Source organism: Zonotrichia albicollis, chromosome 18 (genome assembly GCF_047830755.1).
Source record: "Zonotrichia albicollis isolate bZonAlb1 chromosome 18, bZonAlb1.hap1, whole genome shotgun sequence".
Lineage (NCBI taxonomy): Eukaryota > Metazoa > Chordata > Aves > Passeriformes > Passerellidae > Zonotrichia > Zonotrichia albicollis.
The window spans coordinates 10,829,714-10,849,942 of NC_133836.1; the positions used below are offsets into that span (position 1 = coordinate 10,829,714).

The following is a 20,229-nucleotide window of genomic DNA, read 5'->3' on the forward strand; positions in this document are numbered from 1 at the left end:
CCTTCCTTCCTTTTCCGTCCCTCCTTGTCTGTTCTCCCTTCCTGCTGGGGCCGAGCATTCGCTACGAACCTCTCGCAGTCCCCGCGGCCGCCGTTTGGACGCGGCCCGCACCGCTCCGGGCAGCCGAGCCGCCCACGCCCGCAGAGCCGGGGGTCGCGGCGGGGCCGAGCAGCGCGGCTCGTTCGCCCCGGAGGAGCCCGAGGTGAGGAGGGGCCCGGCGGGCGGCTGTCGCTGCCCGCGGCCCCCCCGGCCCGGTTGGCGGAGCCGCGGCGCTCGGTGGGGCGGGGGCCGGGCCCTTCCGCCGGCCGCGCTTCCGGCCGGTCAGGTGACGGGGCCCGGCGGAGCGGCGGCTCGGCTCGGGCGCTGCGGGGAGCCCGGACCCGCCGGTGAGCAGGGCCGGGCCGGGCGGGGCGGGGGGCGGTGGGGGCAGCCGGGGCCGGGCTGCGGCTCCGAGGCCGGGCCGGAGCCGCCTGCGCCCGCTGCAGCCCAGCGGGGCGGGGACGCCGCGGGACCCCCGGCCTCGCCCGGTGCCTCTGGAGCCGCGGAGCCCCCGGCGGGCCCGGCGCGGGTTCCCCGAGCTCCGTTCCGCGGCCCAGCGCTGCCCGCCGGGGTTGGCACGGAAGCGCCGTTCCCGGGCCGCAGGTGCCCGGTGTGCGCTGTGCGGGGCCGGCCCCGCTGGCCTGGGGAATGTCGCGAGGTGTCAGCTGCTGGGGCATGACATTGGTTATATTTTGGGAATTGTTCGTATATTAATTCTCGCTTCTTCTTAAATCACGCCTGTTGTATATAATAACTGTTGTGTTTGATATTTTTACGTTTGCTGCTAACCTGGGTTAGCCAGGCACGTCTGTCTCGCACAGGAAAACCATGGGGCAGCGTTACTCAACTGGTTATCTTCCTTTTTTTTTTTTTTTTTTTTCCTTTGGACTTTGTGAGGTAAGAGGATAAAATCTTTGTTGAAAGATTTTTCTTGGAGTCTATATTAAACCTTTATTGAACTGAATAAAAAAAAAAAAAGCAATTGCTGTAATCACTGGGGGTTTTTGCTGTTTGCATGTACAAGGTACGTGGACTCCTCGGTGTTCCTGAAACACCCGAGCTGGGCCCTGGCAGCACTGCCTGTAATTCTGTGCATTGCAGAATCCCAGTTAATGAAACCAGGCCAGGCAGGGCTGGGAGGCAAATGGCTGCTTTGGCAAGAGCAAGTGAGCTCATGAATTCGTGTTTTGGGACCACTTTGTGGTGGTGTTAAGAAGCAGGTGCCCAATGCTGTACAGGTTACACGAAGGGGAAAGATGAACTCGAGAAATGTTTCCAAGGAGTTAAAGTGTAACGTGTTTGGGGGACAGAGAAGAGTAAAAAAGTACTGAGAGATAAATATGTATTTAATGATTAACAACAGGACAGTCATGTGTTAGTTAAAATATCTAAAATGACTGTCAAGAAGTCAGTGCACTTTCTTCTAGACACTGTCAGCAGTTTTCAGCTAAGATTACCTGGTTGTGCTTGAAGCCCAGGCAATTGTAATATGTTAAGTATCAAGACTGTTAAACTTATGAGTGCGCATATTTTTATAAACTCTCAGTAGTAGTTTTAGATTTAAATTGAATTTCTAATGTGAATATTCCTTTTGTAAATATTTTTAAGTGTCAGAAAATGACACTATTACCTTAGGGATAAGAAAAATGCACTTACAAATCTTCTTTTTGATTTAAACTGCGAAAGGTTCAGGAACTAAATCAGAACTTGTTTCATAAACAAACTAGATGTGGATTATTTAAATTTCAGTCATCTTAGCTAAAATAAAATTCATTAGAAAAGAAATATGGAAAAGGGTCTTTCCTGTGGAATTGACATCCAACAGTGCTGCTCTTGTTATTTCATTGTTATGGCAAAGAGGAACAAACTTTGGGTTTTGTTAATAAACTAACCAGACTTCTATATCCTCACCAGAATTTTTTCTCATTGTTCATGAAAAAAATTAAATACTTGAGACATCCTAATGTCATGCTGTGAACATGTATGCCAGGACTGTTTTGTATAGGTGGAATTAGCTTCTAATTTATCCTCCCTCTTTGCCTTTCCCAGGTTAAATTAATGTTCACCTGCTGTTTCCAGCAGATTTTTTTTGTGTATCTTAACTTACGGTGAAAACTCCTCTAGGCTGTCCTGAAGAGTTTTTGCTGTGTTTTGAGGTCTGGGCAGTGAACTTTGGCAAATGCAGTCATTGGCTGAGTTCAGGAGTGTGATCTTTGACAGCACCACTCAGCTCGTGCTTTCCTGGTGAGCAGTAGATTTACAGATGAAGTTTTTCAAATATTAGAGGGAAATTTCTTTTTTACTGGCTGTTAGTGAGATCTGCACCCAGCACATGGACATTCCCAGGCCCCTGCACTTACTCTTGTCCTGGACCTCCTGTGCTCTCAGCTGTCACCACACAATTCCAGCTCCTCTTGGAGTTCCACCCTCTCAGGTACCTCCACTTCCATGGCTTCATGCTCCACCAGGTTTCTGTGTTTATTTTGGAAGCCTACTTGCAGATTAGTTCCTTGTTTCTTAACTGTTCATCTGCTGCCACTCTTGATTCTTGGAGGTAGTAAAGGTTTTTCAGAACAACCTGTTGGGATATAACATAGGGATTGTGGTTTGAAGGAAATAAACAGCTAATCCAGATGGCTTGTATGAAACAAAGATACCATTTTCTTGTAAATATGTAGAGAGCAAAGAAATAAGAAAAAGACAAGATCTCTGAATGCCTGCAGTTAGGTATCAGCCGATTTTTATATCCTTTCCCTTGTTTTGTTTGTTGCTCATCATGCCTCCTGGGTTGATTTGGAGACCTGATCTGGAGGATAAGTTTGTAGCAAACCTTGACTGGCATCCCTCAATTGTGTTTTCTTAACCCCAGAAGTCATGTTCCATCCCAGTGTATTCACAGTCTTCCTCCCAAACTCTAAAGCAAATTGAGAATTGGGTTGGTTTGGTCTGTTGTGTTAGTTGTTGATTTTTTGTTTGTGATTTGCTTATGGTTTGTTGGTTTTTTTCCCCTGGAGAATTTTGTCTCAGAGTTCAAGAAGTTTGAGTGACTGTTCAATTTTGAGCTCATTCTGCACTCAGAACAAGTTCCATTTGCAGTTGAATTTGTACTTTAGGATTCAGAGTACACTCACAAGCTACACAATATGTGATTATCAAATGTAAATTTAGCCCCTGGAAGCTGTTCCACATTTGCCTCTTTGTATATGTGCAGATGTACAGAGCCCAGCAGCACCTGTTACAAACCAGTTATGTTAAACTGGGATATTCCAGGGATAAAAGCAAGTGTTTGAGAAGGCTTTTATTATTTTTACTGTTGCATTTTGCTATGGTTTTGATATTTTACATTGGTTATGTCCTAACAGGTCACTGGGCCCCTTCAGCCAGTGAACAAATACTTAGGAGAGGATCCCCAGCAGAGATTAAGGAATGACCTGTTCTAGGCAAGGAGATTCAGTGCCTGTTGCATGATGTCATTTTAATCTTTCTTCTGTCTCAGCCATCTTTATTCCATTGCATTACTGATATCTCTCTGGATTTCTTTGTCATCCTTCTTCATAACATTTTATTTATTTGTTGTAGTTACTGAAAGTGAGGGGTTTTTTCAGTAAGTTTTTGTGGAGATACAATTTTATCTTTTTGACAAGTCTTCAGATTCATTGTTTTAATATACAGAATTTAATTTGGAAAAAGGAACTTTTTTTCCACATTGGTATTAGGGACTCGGAATTTATTTATTTATTTGCCTCTTGTCCACTTCTTTTCCTTGTGTTATATGTCAAGATGTTTCTTGTGACTGTCCCATAAAGGGATGCAGTATTTTTTACAGTGTGTTAACTCCTTGGTTTTAAGGAGGTATTCTCAATTTTTATATTAATATATGTAGGTCCAAGTTTATAAGTTTTCACTTCAACTACTGAGCAAGACAGGCTGAAGGTTCTGGTTGTAAGGATGTGTGAAAAATCCAAATGTCTTTGGCATACAGTTTGTAGGTTGGCAGCATTTCCATCTGCCCCGATCTAACATGGATTTTAATTTTGTACAAGGAACTGAGTGTAAATGGAGTCGTGGTGTGAAATGCTCAGAGTCAGCACTACTGAAAGCAGCCTATGGTGAAGTGCAGCATCTGTGAATACAAATCTGCCCTTCTGGGACACTGTGCAAAATGATGTAACGGAGTGAAAAAGCTCTGCAGAGATAGATTTCACCTGCTGTAACTGAGGCTTTGCTGCAATACTTCACAAGGTCTGGCTGTGACGCTTTCCTGGCTGGGCAGTGGGATTGTGTTGTAGGAAAAAAGCTGTTGGCAATAACAGCTGGAGATCCTCGGGCTTTGGTTTGCTGCCCTGCACCTGAGCTGCAGCTCTGCTACAAAGAGGCAACACTAAGGAAAGCCTTTAGTGCTCGGGGGGTAAGTTGGAAAAGAAATTACCTTCTGAAAAATTCAGGTTGCCCTTTGAAAATGCTTCAATGTTTGTACATTTGCAAAAAGTTCAGATAATCTGAATCACCTGTTTGTTTCTCACAGCTTTATCTAAGTATTCCTGTTCCTGCAACTTCAAGATGCATGGATGTTAGAGTTTGATGAAAAGCATAGTGAAACATTTTAAACATTTGTATTTTAGTGAATTAATTTCTGTAGCTACTGAAACTCTCTTAGTTCTTGCATTACAAATCTTGCACTGGTAAAAGTATTTCTAGAAGTGCAAATGCCTTGTGCTGAGTCTCAAATTTTTAGGTACTGTGGAATTTATATATCAAGGAATTACACTGTAGAGGTTGTTGCTACTGAAATAAAATAAATGCTGTTCTTTGGTAAATATGATTATGTTAATGAGAGACAAAAGCATGGAAGAAAAATTCAAGCACATTAAGGTAAAATTTTCAACACTTCTGCATTACTACCTTACTACTAGATTAGAAATGTTTAATAGTTTGAAAATACTAGAAATGTTTGATAGTCATTTCAGTACTGCTGTGATAGCACCTATAATACTGCTCAGGAGAGAATTCAAGTTCTAAGCCACCTTTGCTTGCCATTATTGTCATTAATATTCCAAACTAATGAACATAGAACTTAAAACTCTGCATTGTCAGTCTGTTCAAACTGTGAATTACTTCATGATTAAATTCTGCTTCTGACTGCACTCTCAGTTATAAGTTGTGTTGAATTTTGGAAGAGCATGGGGAGCTCATTCTCCTTACAGCAAATGGCATTCATGAGAAAATACAGGGGGGTTGTTTTGGCTGTGGATGCTTATCAGTGACAGTAAAATACAGGTCACACTATGGGACTGTAAAGTAGCTTAGTCTCTAAAAAAAGATCCCTCTTGGCTGCGTTAAACTAAAACCATCAACAACAGGATTCAAGAGCTTCTTAGATAAGTCACTACCAGTTTGGAACGGGGCCAGAATGCAATGTTCATAATGCCAATAATTGTTTAGGTTTGTTTGGTTTTTCCCTTTCTCTCAGCTAGGATTCCAAGAGGAAAATTTTCTCGACTTTGGGCAGTCCTTGAGGATGGCAAGCAAAGGACCCACAGCTTCTGCATCAACAAAGAGCTCCAGTACTGGAGGGACCAGTGGCAGCAGCAGCAGTAATGGTTCTGGGGACAGCACTAATCAGGACAACACCTTTGAGTGCAACATCTGTTTGGACACTGCCAAGGATGCAGTCATCAGCTTGTGTGGGCACCTCTTTTGGTAAGTGCTGCAGCCCCACACAGCAGCCAGAACACCATTGTCTGATCCCATAAAAACCTGGGGTGTTTGTCATTCTAGAGGAGGGACTGTGGGTTTGGTTTAGGAGGAGCTTGGGTTTGCTCCTCAGCTGTTTTTCTTTGCTTGTATTCCAGGGAGTGGGTTTCCTGTGTCCTAAACTCCCTGTACTGCTGGGTTATTGTGTAAAAGCAAACAAACAAGCAGCCCCACAGACAGTTCAGTGCTCATTGATACTGTTTGCTTATGTATGTTATTTTATTTGTGCTGTCTGGCCCAGCACAGGTATGTCCTTTAGACCTAAATTCCTTTCTGACCCCTGCCTACCTAAACCTGGATATGCATCTGGGTTCTGTAGGCTAAATTGTAGTTTCTCCTCCAGGCTTGCTCTTTTTTCCTTTGAAACCATAAAAAAAAAAAAGGCAATAAGCTTTTACATATGGGCAATTTCTCTTTTCCCATGATACTACACTCATGTTAGGAAATTTTTAGTTCTTTAATTAGACTTGGAAATAATGCACAGCACAGATATATGTGCAGAATTTCTGATGTGGGTAACTTGGTTTGAATATACCCCTTCTTGAATGTGAAGAAGTTAAGGATTGACATGGCCAAATGTGGGTGGGTTGGAGTTTATTTTACACATTGGGCTAAATCTTTAATTAAAAGAAGCCTGAAAGTGTTTTTCTCCTATGTAAATATACATAACATCTGAAAATCCAGGATTTTATTTGGGGAGATGGAAAATCACTGGCTTAGGGCGTGTTAAGATAAAATAACATTAAATTATTGCACAAAAGGATTTGGAGTAATGGAACCTTAAAAGTACCAGGTGTCTTGTCTGAATGGTGTTATTGAGACCATTTTGAAAGCAGATGGCTGTTTAGCAGTTTTATCTTGTAGCTTGTTTGTCTTTGACCTTTTTTTTTAATTTGCCATAGCATTTTAATCTGTTTAATTTAATCAGGGAATTTCTCTGCCCTGAGCAACAGAGTCTGATCTCAATAGCTGACCCTGCTCTGAGCATCAGGTTGGACTAGAGGCTACCTGAGGTACCATCCAGCCTTAGTTATTCCATGATTCTGTGCATGTGGCTGATGTTTCAGCTCAATTTCTAAGATCCTAAATTCTCATTACTGACATCTTGCTCATTTGCATCTTGGCTCTGGGATAGTTTTTCATGGTATCAGAAGAGAAAATTTGTACAATAAACCCTAAGATTAATGCAGCTCTGTCTGGGCCTTTGGTATGGATGAGAACCCAGGGGTGGGAGATGCACAGAACCACATTAGGAATTTAGATTGCATAACCTGAAAAAAACCCAGTGGAGATCAGTCTTGGGCTGTGTTTGCAAAAATGGTTTTGATGGGAGGCTGCAGAACTGGCCATGCTGGATTCCAGGGTTCTGTTGTCACCAAGCTGCACTATCCCTGTACACTGCACATTTGTCATATAGACTTCAGTAACTAATTCTATTTTCCTCCCTTTTTCTGCTCTGTGAACAAATTGTCCTGGGAATGCTCACAGTTGGCCTTGTTTACACCAGGTAAGACAGGTTTTCTTTTACTTTGTCTTTCATCAGCTCCAGTTGCTCAATAAAGCCCTTGGTTCTCTGGAGTATCCCCCTCTTTTCAAATGTGCTTTTCTCTCCAGGGCAGTCACAACCTGCTCATGCAGCTTAATGTGCAACAGCTGCCAATCTGCTCTTTGAGCAACAAGAAAACTTAGATTCTGTTCCACTTGTCTCCACTTTGAGTTTCTTAAGCCCTGCATAATTGCAGTTTTGGTACAATTACTGTTGGAGCTTGCAGGTTTAAGTGCTGAGTGTACTTGTCTTTGCATACATAGTGTTTGACATTGTGGTGCCATTATAGAGAAGGTGGATGACAGGAAGGCCATCTGTGCTAGCCCTTGGCCTTTGCAGGACTGCTCACACTCTTTATTTCTTATTTTACTCCAGTGCAGATCTGAATGTGTCCACATCAGCAAGTTGTTCCCACTAGAACAGCCAAAGTGCCAACTCCACTTCGGGGAGCACTTGGCACTTACTAAAATGTTTTGCTCCAGAACTTTGTGACAAATTGCTAAAGTCTTTCTGCCTGGCTGCAAATGAGGTTTGCATAGTTATTTTTGTGGTATTTTAGTAGTTTTCTTATAATTTCCTTTCTTTTAGTGGCTAGAGACCAGGCCAAACAGACAAGTGTGTCCTGTATGCAAAGCAGGAATCAGTCGAGATAAAGTTATTCCTCTCTATGGAAGAGGTAGCACTGGGCAGCAGGACCCCAGGTAAGAAACCTCAATGCAACTATTTTCATTTGAAAATTAAAGATGAAACTTTAGTTTAGGGTCTTAAGGTTAAAATGTAAAGTGCTGAATTCACAATTTTAAATACTTTGTCAGAAGACATAGATCTGATATTTCTGCCAAATATTTCTGGCTTTTTCAGGGCCTGGATTTGTTCACATTTCTTGTTCTACTGGCAATTCATTTTAATTTGAATCAAGTGTTAATTATCAGTTACAAGTGGCAGGTTGCAGTGATTGTTGTCTGACCAGAGAAGCTTATATTAAATGTTCACATCCTCAGGTTTTAGCCTTTGCAATGGGTAATTGTTATTCAGAAGTGCAGCTTTATGTGCTGCTCAAGGTCCAGAGCTGCTGTTGGCTCTCTCACACACTGCTCCAGCCCTGCTGGATGGCCCCAGGACATTGTCAGGAGATTGTCTTTTATGGTGGTTCTGATTATTAGCCAGCCTGGTGCAGATATTGTTGTCACATGTCCTTGCACTTGAGCTAATTTCACAACTTCCTGCAGAGAGAAAACTCCACCACGACCCCAAGGACAGAGACCTGAACCAGAGAACAGAGGGGTGAGTGATCAAATGAGCCTGAGTGGTTTAGTTGTTATTGCTAGTGCTATTTATTCATCCTGGAGGACATAATGTGTGAGAGGAGCTGCATGAGGATCCTGCAGCTCACACATCCTGCTCTTCTCAACAACTGCAGCTGGCTGTTCATGAATCATTGATAGCTGTGCTGTGGCAGAGCTCCATTCCTGTGGCACCTTCAGCATCCCAGAGAACAGCCCAACTTCCAGTGTGCTACCACTGGAAAAGCTTTTCATACTTATTGTTCTCCACATTTAAATACATGCAACACTTTGCTTTGCTTTGAAAATTCTTGGTGCAAGTGTATTTCTGTCAAAACTTACGTGTCATTAATTAATCCACATATTAATTTAGATTTTTGACACTGACACCTGGTTCTCTCATTTCAATGGGATGTTACTGTACCATGGCATTCGAAGCAAGAGAAAGTCAGTATCTGTTGGATACGTGATTTGAAGAGGGATCTGTGGTTTTGTTGAGGAGATTACATAGGGTGAATGTAAACAGAAGCTGGCACAGATGGAGCAGACGTGGGAGTAGGTGGTAGGACAGACCACAGTGTGCTCCAGCACTGCATGACCTGATGAAACAATGGCACATTTCCATGTAACTCAGCCTGGGCTCCTTGGAGAGGATTGTCTCCCTCATGCTTCAAGCAAACAACTCTGCAGGGTGTGATTAAGGTGCATTTCTGTATTGAATGTACTGGGAGCTCAGCTGTTCTCTTTCACTAGGGCATTACTGCCTTATTAAATCAGCTCCTGTACCTTACCTGAACCTTTCAGCTGGTGCTGCTGTAAGTCAGAGGGATGGGGTATGAAGGCAGGGCAGTAGTGATGCTGTTCTATTCAGATCCTGTACCTGTCACAGAGAGCTTTGCTGTCCCTCAGAGTTAGTGGCAAAATGCTTGAGAAGAGTATGGTCAAAAGACCAACTCCTGAAATCAAGGCTCAACCAAGAAACTTTTATTATAGGAGTAAAATCATCTTTGTCCTCCCATTGTTGGTGGTGATAAACCAGAGGGTCTTTCAGAACTGGTATCACTGCTTTAATCCTGAGGTGAGAGGACAGAATGCTGGATTCCAGAACTGTGGGCTCTCCACAGTGTTAGGCATGACACAAGCCCCTAGGTTCACACACAGTCAGTTCTCAAACAGCACACAGCTTCTGCAGAGCAAGATTCATCTCAATTCAGGACACTTACCTTATGACTTGATGTGGTGTTTTAGTCTGGATCTCACGGGGTTAGTGTTACTGCATTGTAACTTCCTTTTTTCCTCCTTTCCATAAGGAGTCTTGCATTCCTGCCCCAGGTGATTTTTCCACCTTAATTTGAGTCCCCATGGTAATTTTTTTGTAGTTTTCCTATGCATCCCACTGGCAATTTATCATTCCAGCGAGTGTGTAACTGATGCACATGTATCACCAAAAGCAATTTAGGTTATTTTCTTAAGTACCTTTCCTATATGGCTAACAGCTGTTAACACATGATACATTGTTAAGACATTCTAAATAGAATTCCTTCTGTTGATTTTGATACATTGGCAGATACCTGCTACTTTAAGTTGAGAAAGGTTACAGTTGAGAAACACTGTCCTAATTTGTGGCCTTCAAACAAGAGCTGCAGTTGCTAGTTTTCATTTTCTCAAACCTTTGGTTTGAGTAACCTTGGTGAATTTGCTGCTGTCTGAAACATTTTAAACCCAGGAAAGCTAAGGAGACATCTGCAAAAGTGTGTCAGACTGAAAGGTGACAGACAGCTTGGCTTTCCTTTAGCTGTGGGAAAGCCAGTGAGAGGGAATATCTGCACAAAATACCCTGATATAGGCTCTAAGTGATTGGTACCTGTTTTGTCTTCTGTTCTTTGTTCTCTGCAGGGATTCCAGGGCTTTGGGTTTGGTGATGGTGGCTTCCAGATGTCCTTTGGAATTGGGGCGTTTCCCTTTGGTATATTTGCAACAGCCTTCAACATAAACGACGGGCGACCTCCTCCAGGTACCACGGATCCTCCTCCTGTCCCATCACTGGCAGTTCACAAACTCTTAAATAACCTGCTCAATGGCAAAATATTCTGAACAGTAACCAGTGTTGTCAATAGAAACACAAAATGAGGGTAAAAACACTCTGTAGAGAGCATGGTCTGTGGCTGGTATGTTTTGTACACAGACTCATAAAAGAAGCAAGTTTGTAATTTCCATATAATTTGCCGAAGGCCCTCTTGGGAGACCAGTGACTGCAGAGGAACAGTGGCACTGGAGACTATTCTCCTCTATTCAGATGTCTCCTCTGGTACACCAGCAGACTTCTCCTGAAAAATGAGACAAATTGGACTAGACTTTCTAATAATAATAAAAAGGAGTCACTAGGGGTGTATGAAGGAGACCCAGATTTTAAAAACAGCAGGAAAGGACCATTTCCTGAAAGATGAGAAGGAAAAATTTAAATTGGTGCTCTGTACCACAAAATTATGAATGCAAGGATTGTTCATTTTTCAGAACTTTACCTCTGAGACAGTCATCTGTATTCTACAAGAAGTAACTTTCCAGTAAAATTACTTCACGTTTTTGATTAACAAAAACCAGCTGGGTTACTCCAAGGGGTGACCTTGCTCTCTAACAATGAAGTAATCCCTAGAGAACCTCCTCCCCATCCTCAGTGTAGACAAACTGAATCTGTTTTGGACAAGAACACCTACTGGCCAGGGTTTTCTGAACTTACTTTGTGGAAGGTTATGCCTGGCAAATCGTCCACCATGTCATATGGCACAGGAATTATGAGGAACAAACTCATTCTTCACATCACACCAGCATTGCCATGGTCCTGTGCTGTCCTTGGGTCAAATTATCTTCCCTATTAACTATAGTTCAGTGTCCCCTGAAAATCTGTGGGGTTGGGGGGACTGAACTAAGGAGTCCTGCTTTGAAATACTTGTCTTCCTTCTGATCTGCCCATGCAGCCAGCCTGGCTGAGGGTGGGAAGTAGCAACTTTCTCACCAAGCAGATTCATTCTTTGCATATTTTTGCAATGTATGAATCTACTATATTCAGAATACACACAATCCCAGAGAAAAGGAAGGAGCTGAACTGTTGTTTGTTTTTTTTTACTTCCTGTTTTCCAGCTGTTCCAGGGACTCCTCAATATGTGGATGAGCAGTTCCTTTCCCGCCTCTTCCTGTTTGTGGCACTGGTGATAATGTTCTGGCTGTTGATTGCATAAGTCTTTTCCATTATTCTATATATTCATGACCAACAAGGCCACTGAAACAGTTACAAACTGCATCCCCATCCCATTTTAAACCTCTTGGTGTCTGGTTCCATAGCTACCTATGGGCTTCAGGAATTGGTGGTACCACAGCACAATGAGGAATCTCACATTTTGCACCAGAGTTGGTAATTAAAACATTGGTTGAAAAGTGTATTTCAGCTCAGATATCTTGTACAACAGGTTCCTGCCACAAACCATGGGCCTAGCGTTGAGCTGCACTCTGAAAGGGAGTGCTGCTTTGAAATCCTGTGCCAATCAGTGACACCAGGCCTGTGGGATACACAGCTATCCCAACAGACTGGGCAGGTAAGGAAGCTTCTCCAGTGTGACCAGTATCTCCTGCTTTGCAACCATGATGGATCTGCCAGAGCTGCAGATGTTGTTTAATGTCTCCACCAACATCTGACCTTCTCCAGGAAATCGTCCCCAGCTCTGCTGGGACTCTCTGGGGCACAGCACGTGATGCAGGCAGAGCCAGCTCTGGAGACTGGTTCCGGTTTCTTTTCCGTCTGTTATTTCCCAGCGTGATGGAAAACCCTTCCTGATGGTTCTCATGGCTGTTAGAAGAAGGGATACAAATTTATGCTGCAATTTTTTAAAGCCTGAGCATGCTGGAGCCAGCCACTGGAAGATTCTCTGGCTGTGGAGCCAGGTGGGGCTGCTGGAGGCAGCCCAGTTCCTCACTGACAAACAGTGTTGTTTGTGTTCCCCGGCTCTGTGCAGCACCTGGGCTGCACTCCTGGATAATCCCCTCCCAACCTCGTCACTGTAGCCACATTTATCTTCCTCAAGGCTTTGAGACTTTCTACACAAGGTCATGTACTCCAGATAAAATCCTATTACAGACCTGAGATCAGCTTGTCTGGGGAGAGGAGCAAAAGGCATCTTTACGTGAGTTTTGAGGTAAAACTTGTCAGTCTGTAAAATGACACAGGAGGAGCGCTGAGATCCTGCCTTTGCCAGCACATGCTCAGTAGGGAACGTTTGGACCTCTCTGCAGGTGCACACAGACCCTCCCATGCCACAGCAGGACAGCTACAGCACCACAGTCTCTGCAGCTAAAATCTACCAAAGATTTTAATTTGAAGTGCTGGAGGAGACCACAACCATTAATGTGCTGAGGGGATATTGCAGAAGGTGAGCAATCTGCAGTCGCTTTGGAATCCTGTTGGGTATTCAGCTTTAAAGAGTACTCCTGATGTATTTGTGTAGATTCCTTCAAAACAGGTATGAGAGATTCCCTAGCAAGATGAACAGTTCATATTTCTCTGACTAGGCAATTCCATTTTTTTTTCTCTTACTGTTTTTAGATTTTTTGATTCCGGTCGCTCGTAGCCATGATGATTTCCTGCAAGATGAATGTTGTGACTTCCCTGGCAGTAGACAGAAAAACTGAAAGCAAATCAATTAATAGAAACTTTGTTTCAGTAGCTTGGGATTTTTAGTGTATGGCAGAGTTTCCTGGGCAGGACACCTTTAATTAATTGTTATAGAAGTTTATTTATGTAATTATAAACTGTTTCCTTTTAGTGTCAAGACAGAGTATGACTGAAGTTTAACTTGCCTACCTCCAAAATTCCATCTGGCAAGTAGAATGTTGCAAAGCTTCTGCAGTGTTTTGTCACGTCAGATTTACACCTGACTCAATAATCTGACAGAATATATTGCTCAACTATTTATAGTTGAGGTGGTGCTTCAGCTTTTGCTGTGCGACACTTGTGAGTAGCTTACACTCTCAATGTGTAACTTGGTAACTGGGGCCCTTCCCAGGAGCACGGACTGTTTTGTTTGGTTGTCCTACAATGTCGCAGCTTTGGGTTCCTCTCCTGCGCAGTCAGCACCACCTGCTGATGGGAAGGGAAGGTTCATGTGAGGTAAGGGATGGATTCCTTCTCCTTTTGGACCGAGAAACTCGATGCTGAAAGGTTATGCAGGGAGGAGAAAGGTAGCTCTTTGAAGCCTTTATCCCATAAAGAGGATAGAGAAGTGACTGCAATAGATTCAAGAGGTACTGAAATACATTTAATTAATACATTTTAAAAACCAGAATTTTAATGGATCGGGGGTGGGGATTTCCATCTAGGAGTGAGAAAGATAATGGATTTATCCATTATCTAGGAGTGAGAGAGATAATGGAGAAGGCTGCAGAAGCATGACTGAGAGCTCTTATTTTCCGGCAATTCAAGGATGAAATAGTCTAAAAGTGTTAACGCTTGGTTCCCCCTTTCCCTGGTGTGCTTTTGTATGTACCCCTTCCCGTAACCCGACCGCACACGGCCCGGACGGCTCGGTTAGTGCGTTACCGTTCCTCCTCACTAATTTTCACTGTTGTGAAAGTGATTTAGAATTAAAAAATGGTTTTACATTGAGCGGAGTGCGCCGCCGTTCCTTTGCGCTGCCTGGGGCCGGGAGCGGCGGGGCCCGCCCGGAGCCGCGGCACGTGCGGGGCGGGGCTGCGGGCGGGAGGCGCCGCCATTGGCCGGCGGCGCGGAAAGGGCGGGGCGGGTGCGGCGGGGCCGCGCGGGGATTGGCCGGTGAGCAAGGCGGGCGACGCCGATTGGCCCGGGGCAGGGGCGGGGCGGGCAGTGCGGAGGGACGGGCCCAGGTGCGGCAGCCGCCGCTGGCGTCGGGCGGGCGCGGGCGGCGGGCGCGGGATGGAGGCGCTGCCAGGTGAGCTCGGGCCGGGCCGGGCCGGCCGCGCCTCCGCGGGAGGAGCCGCCCTCTAACACCCGGGGCGGGCGCGCGTACGCGAGGCCGCAGCTCTCGCCGTTCTGCGGCCGCTGGAGCTTCGGCGGCGTCGCGGGGCGGCCCCTGCGGGGCTGGACGGGGCCGCTGCCTCCTGAGCCCGCGGCCCGGCCGCACGTCAGCCCCTGGCCGGGGAGCGCTCTGGGGCCGGCCCGCCGCTCCCTCCAGCGGTTGGCACCGCGCGGCCCGGGGGCTCCCGGCGGGGCTCCGCAGCCCCGGTGCCGTGGGAGCCGCGGGACGGCCACGGGAGATGCGGCCGCAGCCGGCACCGGATCCTGCAGCGCGGAGGTCCCCGTCCGTGCTGCCCCCCCGAGGTCCCCCGGTGCCCCCGGGTTCGGCCGCTGCTCCTCGCTGTGTCTGTGCCACATTCCTCCCGGCCTGGGGAACTCGGCAGACCTGTTCCATGGATTATGTCCCTCCGCGTTTCCTTCGCGCTGTTTCCTGCTCTGTTTTGTTCATTTCCGTCGTTTCTCCTGCATACTGAAGCAATTTCTGTTGGATTGAGGACTGTTCGTTTCCGTTTGTGAGCTCATCAGCCTTGCGGGGCACACTTAAACAGACGCAGCACTACAGCTGAGAGTAGCTGGAGTTTCTTCTTCGTGGAGTTCCGAAGCTGATGGGTCAGATTCTGTAAGATGGTCAGGGAGGAATTTGTTGCTTGTAGTCAGCTGTGGTGTAGTCACTAATCTTTATATTTGTTTAATCTGTGGTGTAGTCATTAATCTTTACACTTATTTAATAGAATCCACAGACAGTTTTGACACGTGTGTGTTGTGCTGGTGACACTGAATGGGAGGGGATGGAGCTGCAGAATGTTTGGTTTGCAGGTAGTTTTGGCCTGCAGCTATTTCAGAAGTTCAGCTGACTTCCAGGCTTGCCCTGCTTGGAGAGGAGAGCGTTGGCTGCCTGTGCATGGAGGCACACGGAGCTTTGCCTTTTATTCCCAGTGTGCTGAAAAGCCTTTTCCTTTATAGGACAACACAGGTAGGGTGAGGTTTCTCCAAGGTTCTCCCAACCTTTACTTTGCTGTGCAGGTCTGAGCTCAGGTGGAGTTCTTGGTGTTGTGGATTAACAGGAGGGCACAGGGGCAGGTGATCCAGGTGTGGAGCTGGTGCACACTTGGGAACTGAAGTAGCAACCTACACCACTTGTCACATTTGAAGGAACCCTTTGAGCCTTACATCTTTATGGAGACCTTCCTGGATACTGCTGGTGATAGTGGTGCTTGTAGCTGAGCAGCAAATGTTTTTTTCCCTGAAATAGCTATTCATGTAAAAAGTGCAAGATCTTCACCTTGGTTAATTTTAAACATTGTTGTTGACCTACACAGTGGGGTAAAGGTGCATGGAAGTTGATGGCTTCTGTTTTGTGTAGCTTCAAGGAACTTAGCAGTGGTATGAACTTGCCTAAGCAACTTGCCTAACCACGTTGTAGCACTCTTTGGAAGAGGGAAGTCCGTGGTTTGTGGTTTTCCTTGTCTAAGTGCGCCTTTTCCTTTAATGCAGCCTTGCTGCAAGCAAACTGTTGGTAGCCGGAAGAAACAGATTTGGGATCTGCTCAGCTCTGTGACACATTTCTTGTGCCATCCTGTGCTGAACTAAGATTCTTGACTTTTTAATATGCCTGCACTGCCTTTGGGTTTTTGGATAGCATTTATCTGTGTGCCAAATGCTCTTTGTGCACAAGCTTTCATTCTGTTTTCCTTGCTTGCTTGCATCTAAGTAAACCAGCTCTCTCTGGCGCTTTCTGGGGCAGTTCTAGCAAAAACTATTCTAGCTCTGTTATAACTGTTTTAAGTATTTTCTGGAAGGGCAATAGGCCAGTGGCATCACTCCCCCTTCCTAAGTCTGAGGGTAGCCCAGTGCTGGCTGTACAGTCTCCATGGGATTATTCATTCAAGAGTGTAATTCCTTCCTGGTAGTCTAGTTGTTCTCTACTGAATGAAGTTTGCCTTTCCTTTCTTTCAGTTCTGGGAAATCCAGTTAATTATACAAATGAGAGCAAACGTTATGTGCTGAGTCAGTGCTGTGGGGGAAGCAGTAGTGTGGCTTCCTGGCCTAGCATGGTTCTCTGTTGAAATTGTTGTACTAGGTCAGTGTTGCCTTCCTGAAATCTCTGCTCTGACAGAGCTGTAACTGAACTGTTTCATGTAAAAAGTCATATTTTTTTCTTGTGCAGAATGTGAAGAAGCAGATGTCATGTCTGAAGGAAAAAAAATATACAAGATATTAGAGTTTGATTTGGGAGTTCCCACTCTGGGGCTATAGACTACCTGCAGCTTTCCATGTGGAAAGGCTTTTCTGACAGTTACTTAAGGTTGTTCTTTATGAAGGATGTACCAATGTTTGTTTTCTCTGCTGTAAACTGGTTGCTGTTTGTCCCCTTATTGCTGTGTGCAGGTGAAGAGGGCTGGAGATGTCTGGGATGTGGGGACAGCATTGCAGCTGGGCAGTGCCTGCACAAGACTGTCAATGAGGCTTGGCACATCTCCTGTTTCAGGTAGGTGAAGCTGCAGCTTTCAACCCTCCTTGTGCTGTTCCCCTGGCTGGGACCTGCTGGTGAGGTCCCAGCATGAGCTGGGGATTCCTGCAGTGCTCTCTGTGCCCGACCTGTTCCCAGCTCCTTTGTGGCTGCACCTCAGGGACAACATCCAGTCCCCAGAGCAGCTGACACTGCCTGGCACAGATAAAGTGCAAATAAAAGCTCTGATTTACTGCTGCTGGTAGAAGCCATGGGTTACATGTTTGTCTTCTGCAGCATTCCAAAGCAGTGCCCAGGCAATTTGCACAGCCTGTTGCTTTTTCCATGTGTGGTAGGTGCAAGGTTGTTAGTAGGGTGCTGATAGAGATCTTGCCTTTTGCTTTCTCTCCTTTCCAGACTCTTAAGAGAGACAGACTTATGAAATCTGTTAGATAATGTTGCTGTCAGCAAGGACAAAAAGGGATGTGTGCCATGGTGGTAGGAGTAATTCCTCTTTATGGTGTTCCATGAATACTCAGTCCAGTGTTCATGCTCCAGAATCACATTTCTGAAGGAGTCTGTGTTTTTGAGAGAGGTTCAGTACCTGCAGCTTCTAGTGGCTTCTATGTTGGCTTGAATATGGGGAGGTTACTGTTTTGGATACTGTTGAAGATAGTTGAACATTTGGATAATGTTGAAGAAAGTGGGGGAAAAGGAAGCCAAAGTGTGGCTTTGGAGGAATGTTTTCTGTGCCAAAATAAGCATCTATTGTCCTTGTTTAAAGAACACAAGGAAAAAACCCCAACAAAATACTCCATCTTTGTTGAAGTGAGGCTTGTGGTTATTGGTATATTTTAAAAAAATAAAGCATCTCATGCTGCCAAAGCAGTGCAGGCTCAGTTGAGTTGGAAAATGCTGTTTTAGTGACACATTAATATTCACAATAATATTTTTATTTCATTACAAATCCCGGTATTTTGGATTTCTCTTGGTTTTAGTGATCATGTTTAGCCATAATGAAGCAGCTTTTCTTAATCCTGGTTTTCTCTTTTCCCTGAAGGATGAGTATCCTGCTGAGCTTCCCTAGACTGTGCCAGTAGCCAAACCCCAAGCTGTGTGTGCTGGGAAGTCTGTCCCTCTTGCCATTGAATGTATTTCTCTTGTGGGTCTTGATTTGCAAATGTTTTGGTGCTTCTTGCTGTTGGGGCTGTTGAGGTGAGGAGCAGCTGAGCTGGAGGCAACTCCTGCCTTTGGGACACTTCACAGAGGATTTGTTTTCATAGGTTGTATTGTGTAATGGAGGTTTGGTTGTTGCTTCTGGGCTGGTTTGTTTTATACAAGTGATGACACCAACCTTTCTCTGAGCTGTGTAGTCACTTTTTGCATTTGCTGATGCACTTCTTGTGCCTTTGCTGAGCTCAGTGAGCAGTTGGAACCTGCAGCAAAGGAAGCTGCCCTCCCCTTTTTCCTAGTTCCAGGGTAGGACCGACATGAGAACAAGTTTCCAGTTTGCCCTGTGTTCCTCCTTTCCTTCTGCTGTCCCTAAGCCATGCTGAGCAGCATTCTTGTGCCTGATATCCCAAAGGCAAACTTGAAAAAGCCTCTGAGGGTAGGAGGCTTTGGCAGTTGGGAGCTGTGAGTTCCGGCAGCTCTTGTGCAGTGTTTTTTACAGTCTTCCTGTGGATTAGCTGACTCCCTGGCCTGGCACATCATTTCTCTAATGCAGCTTGGCCCTGCTCCAGGCTCGTTAGCTCTGTTTATTCTTGGTGCTGGCAGGGGCTGACGTACATGAGCGTCTCTGAGGATTTCAGTTTTTGTCACTTCCCTCCTTCCTCAAACTGCATCTACAGGAGCTTTTGTCTCTGCAACCTGCATTTTCTCTGCTGTGGCTTGAGGGAAGAGCAAATCCCTGTTTGTAGATCTTGGGTATTTTAGACTGTTCTTTGGCCAGCTGGTTCCTTAGGCTTGAATCTGATGGGCTGGATCTGGCTGAGGAAGTTTCTTAGATGTTTCTGTCACAGAGTCTGTTGGGAATTAACTCTGAATGTGCTTTTGTGCCTCCGAGTTCTGTTGAGACAGCACACACTCTCAAAGGTCACTGCTTTGCACAGTTTGACTGGATTTGGAAATTGCATTGCACAGAACTTCAGACATTACACCAAGAAAGGGAAAGATAGAAGGGAAAAAGAGCCTTTTTCCAGGTATGGATAATTTTTACCTCAGGGGATTATTGGAAGAGCTTTTTTGACCAAGAGCTTGCTGGTTTTATTGTTTTCAGTCAAACTTTTTCCCATATTGCAAAATAGAAGGTAATGCCTTAAATACTTCTGACTATATATATATATAAATATACTTTTGAATAAAGTATTGTTACCAGTGTTTATTTTTGGTGGTTTGTGTTGTTTTTCTGCAGTTAATGACAAATGAAATGAAAGACAATCCCCACTTTCTGTAGGGGTACTGTGTATTTGAAGTGGAGTAGGATGGAATGAGAAGACCCAGACACAGGTGTATGGGTTTATCTTAAGGACATAGTATTTGTTAAAAATCCAGTTTTGATTATTTGAAAACCACAAACTCAGACCAAGCCTGTAGACTACATCCAGGTGGAAAATGGATGCATAGGAAGAAAATAATTAGAAATGCTGGCAGGAATTCCTACTGTAGCAGGGTGCTTAAGCATTTTTTAGGAAGGAAGACAGCTGAGGCTCAGTTCCTTCCTAACCATGAAATAACAGAGCATGTCTAGAGCTGTGGTCTGTAAAATAAACCTAATTTAAGTAGCCAAGCAACACTGGCTTGCTGCAGAAATCTCTGCTAAAAGCCAAAGCCAGAAAAAACGTTCACAGTATATCTTCAAAAGGAGCAGAAGGTGAAGGATTACTGGTGATTTTACAGTCACAGATTTAAAATATACCATTCACTTTATACCCAAACCAGTTAATTAAAAGCTGAAAAATCATGAGGAGTTTGAAGAGCACTGGATTAGCTATCCATGGATCAAGGGGTGCCCTAAGCTCCAGCCCACTGAACAGAAAGAAAAACACTACTAATTTCCCAGCTCTAGTGATTTGATTGTCTTTCAAAATGTGATTTTTTCTATACTGAATGCCATATT

General features: G+C 44.9%; 2 protein-coding genes across 7 annotated transcripts in view; both read left to right on the forward strand.

The window, feature by feature from the left end:
- Positions 1 to 8: 8 nt before the first annotated feature.
- On the forward strand, positions 9 to 14,275 carry RNF185 (ring finger protein 185). 5 transcript variants are annotated; one of them, XM_074554452.1, is made up of 8 exons: positions 256 to 386; positions 4,083 to 4,447; positions 5,510 to 5,739; positions 7,282 to 7,300; positions 7,928 to 8,040; positions 8,569 to 8,623; positions 10,519 to 10,636; positions 11,761 to 14,275. In XM_074554452.1, the coding sequence occupies exons 3-8, from the start codon at positions 5,558 to 5,560 to the stop codon at positions 11,856 to 11,858; spliced, it is 585 nt and encodes a 194-aa protein (XP_074410553.1). In that variant the 5' UTR covers positions 256 to 386; positions 4,083 to 4,447; positions 5,510 to 5,557; the 3' UTR covers positions 11,859 to 14,275. The 5 variants fall into 5 exon arrangements, with proteins under 5 accessions (XP_074410552.1, XP_074410555.1, XP_074410551.1 ...); XM_074554451.1 differs by lacking the exons at positions 256 to 386; positions 4,083 to 4,447 and adding an exon at positions 9 to 202; XM_074554454.1 differs by lacking the exons at positions 256 to 386; positions 4,083 to 4,447 and adding an exon at positions 9 to 202 and having other exon boundaries at positions 5,514 to 5,739.
- A 177-nt stretch (positions 14,276 to 14,452) lies between these two features.
- The window catches only part of LIMK2 (LIM domain kinase 2), a 32,314-nt gene continuing 26,537 nt past the window's right edge, over positions 14,453 to 20,229 (forward strand). Inside the window, exons 1-2 of one of the 2 annotated variants that reach the window (XM_074554435.1) lie at positions 14,453 to 14,576; positions 17,051 to 17,150. In XM_074554435.1, coding sequence (XP_074410536.1) covers positions 14,561 to 14,576; positions 17,051 to 17,150 — 116 coding nt within the window. In that variant the 5' untranslated portion in view covers positions 14,453 to 14,560. Of the gene's footprint in view, positions 14,577 to 14,962; positions 15,282 to 17,050; positions 17,151 to 20,229 lie in introns of those variants that run through there. The other variant, XM_074554438.1, reaches the window with a different exon arrangement.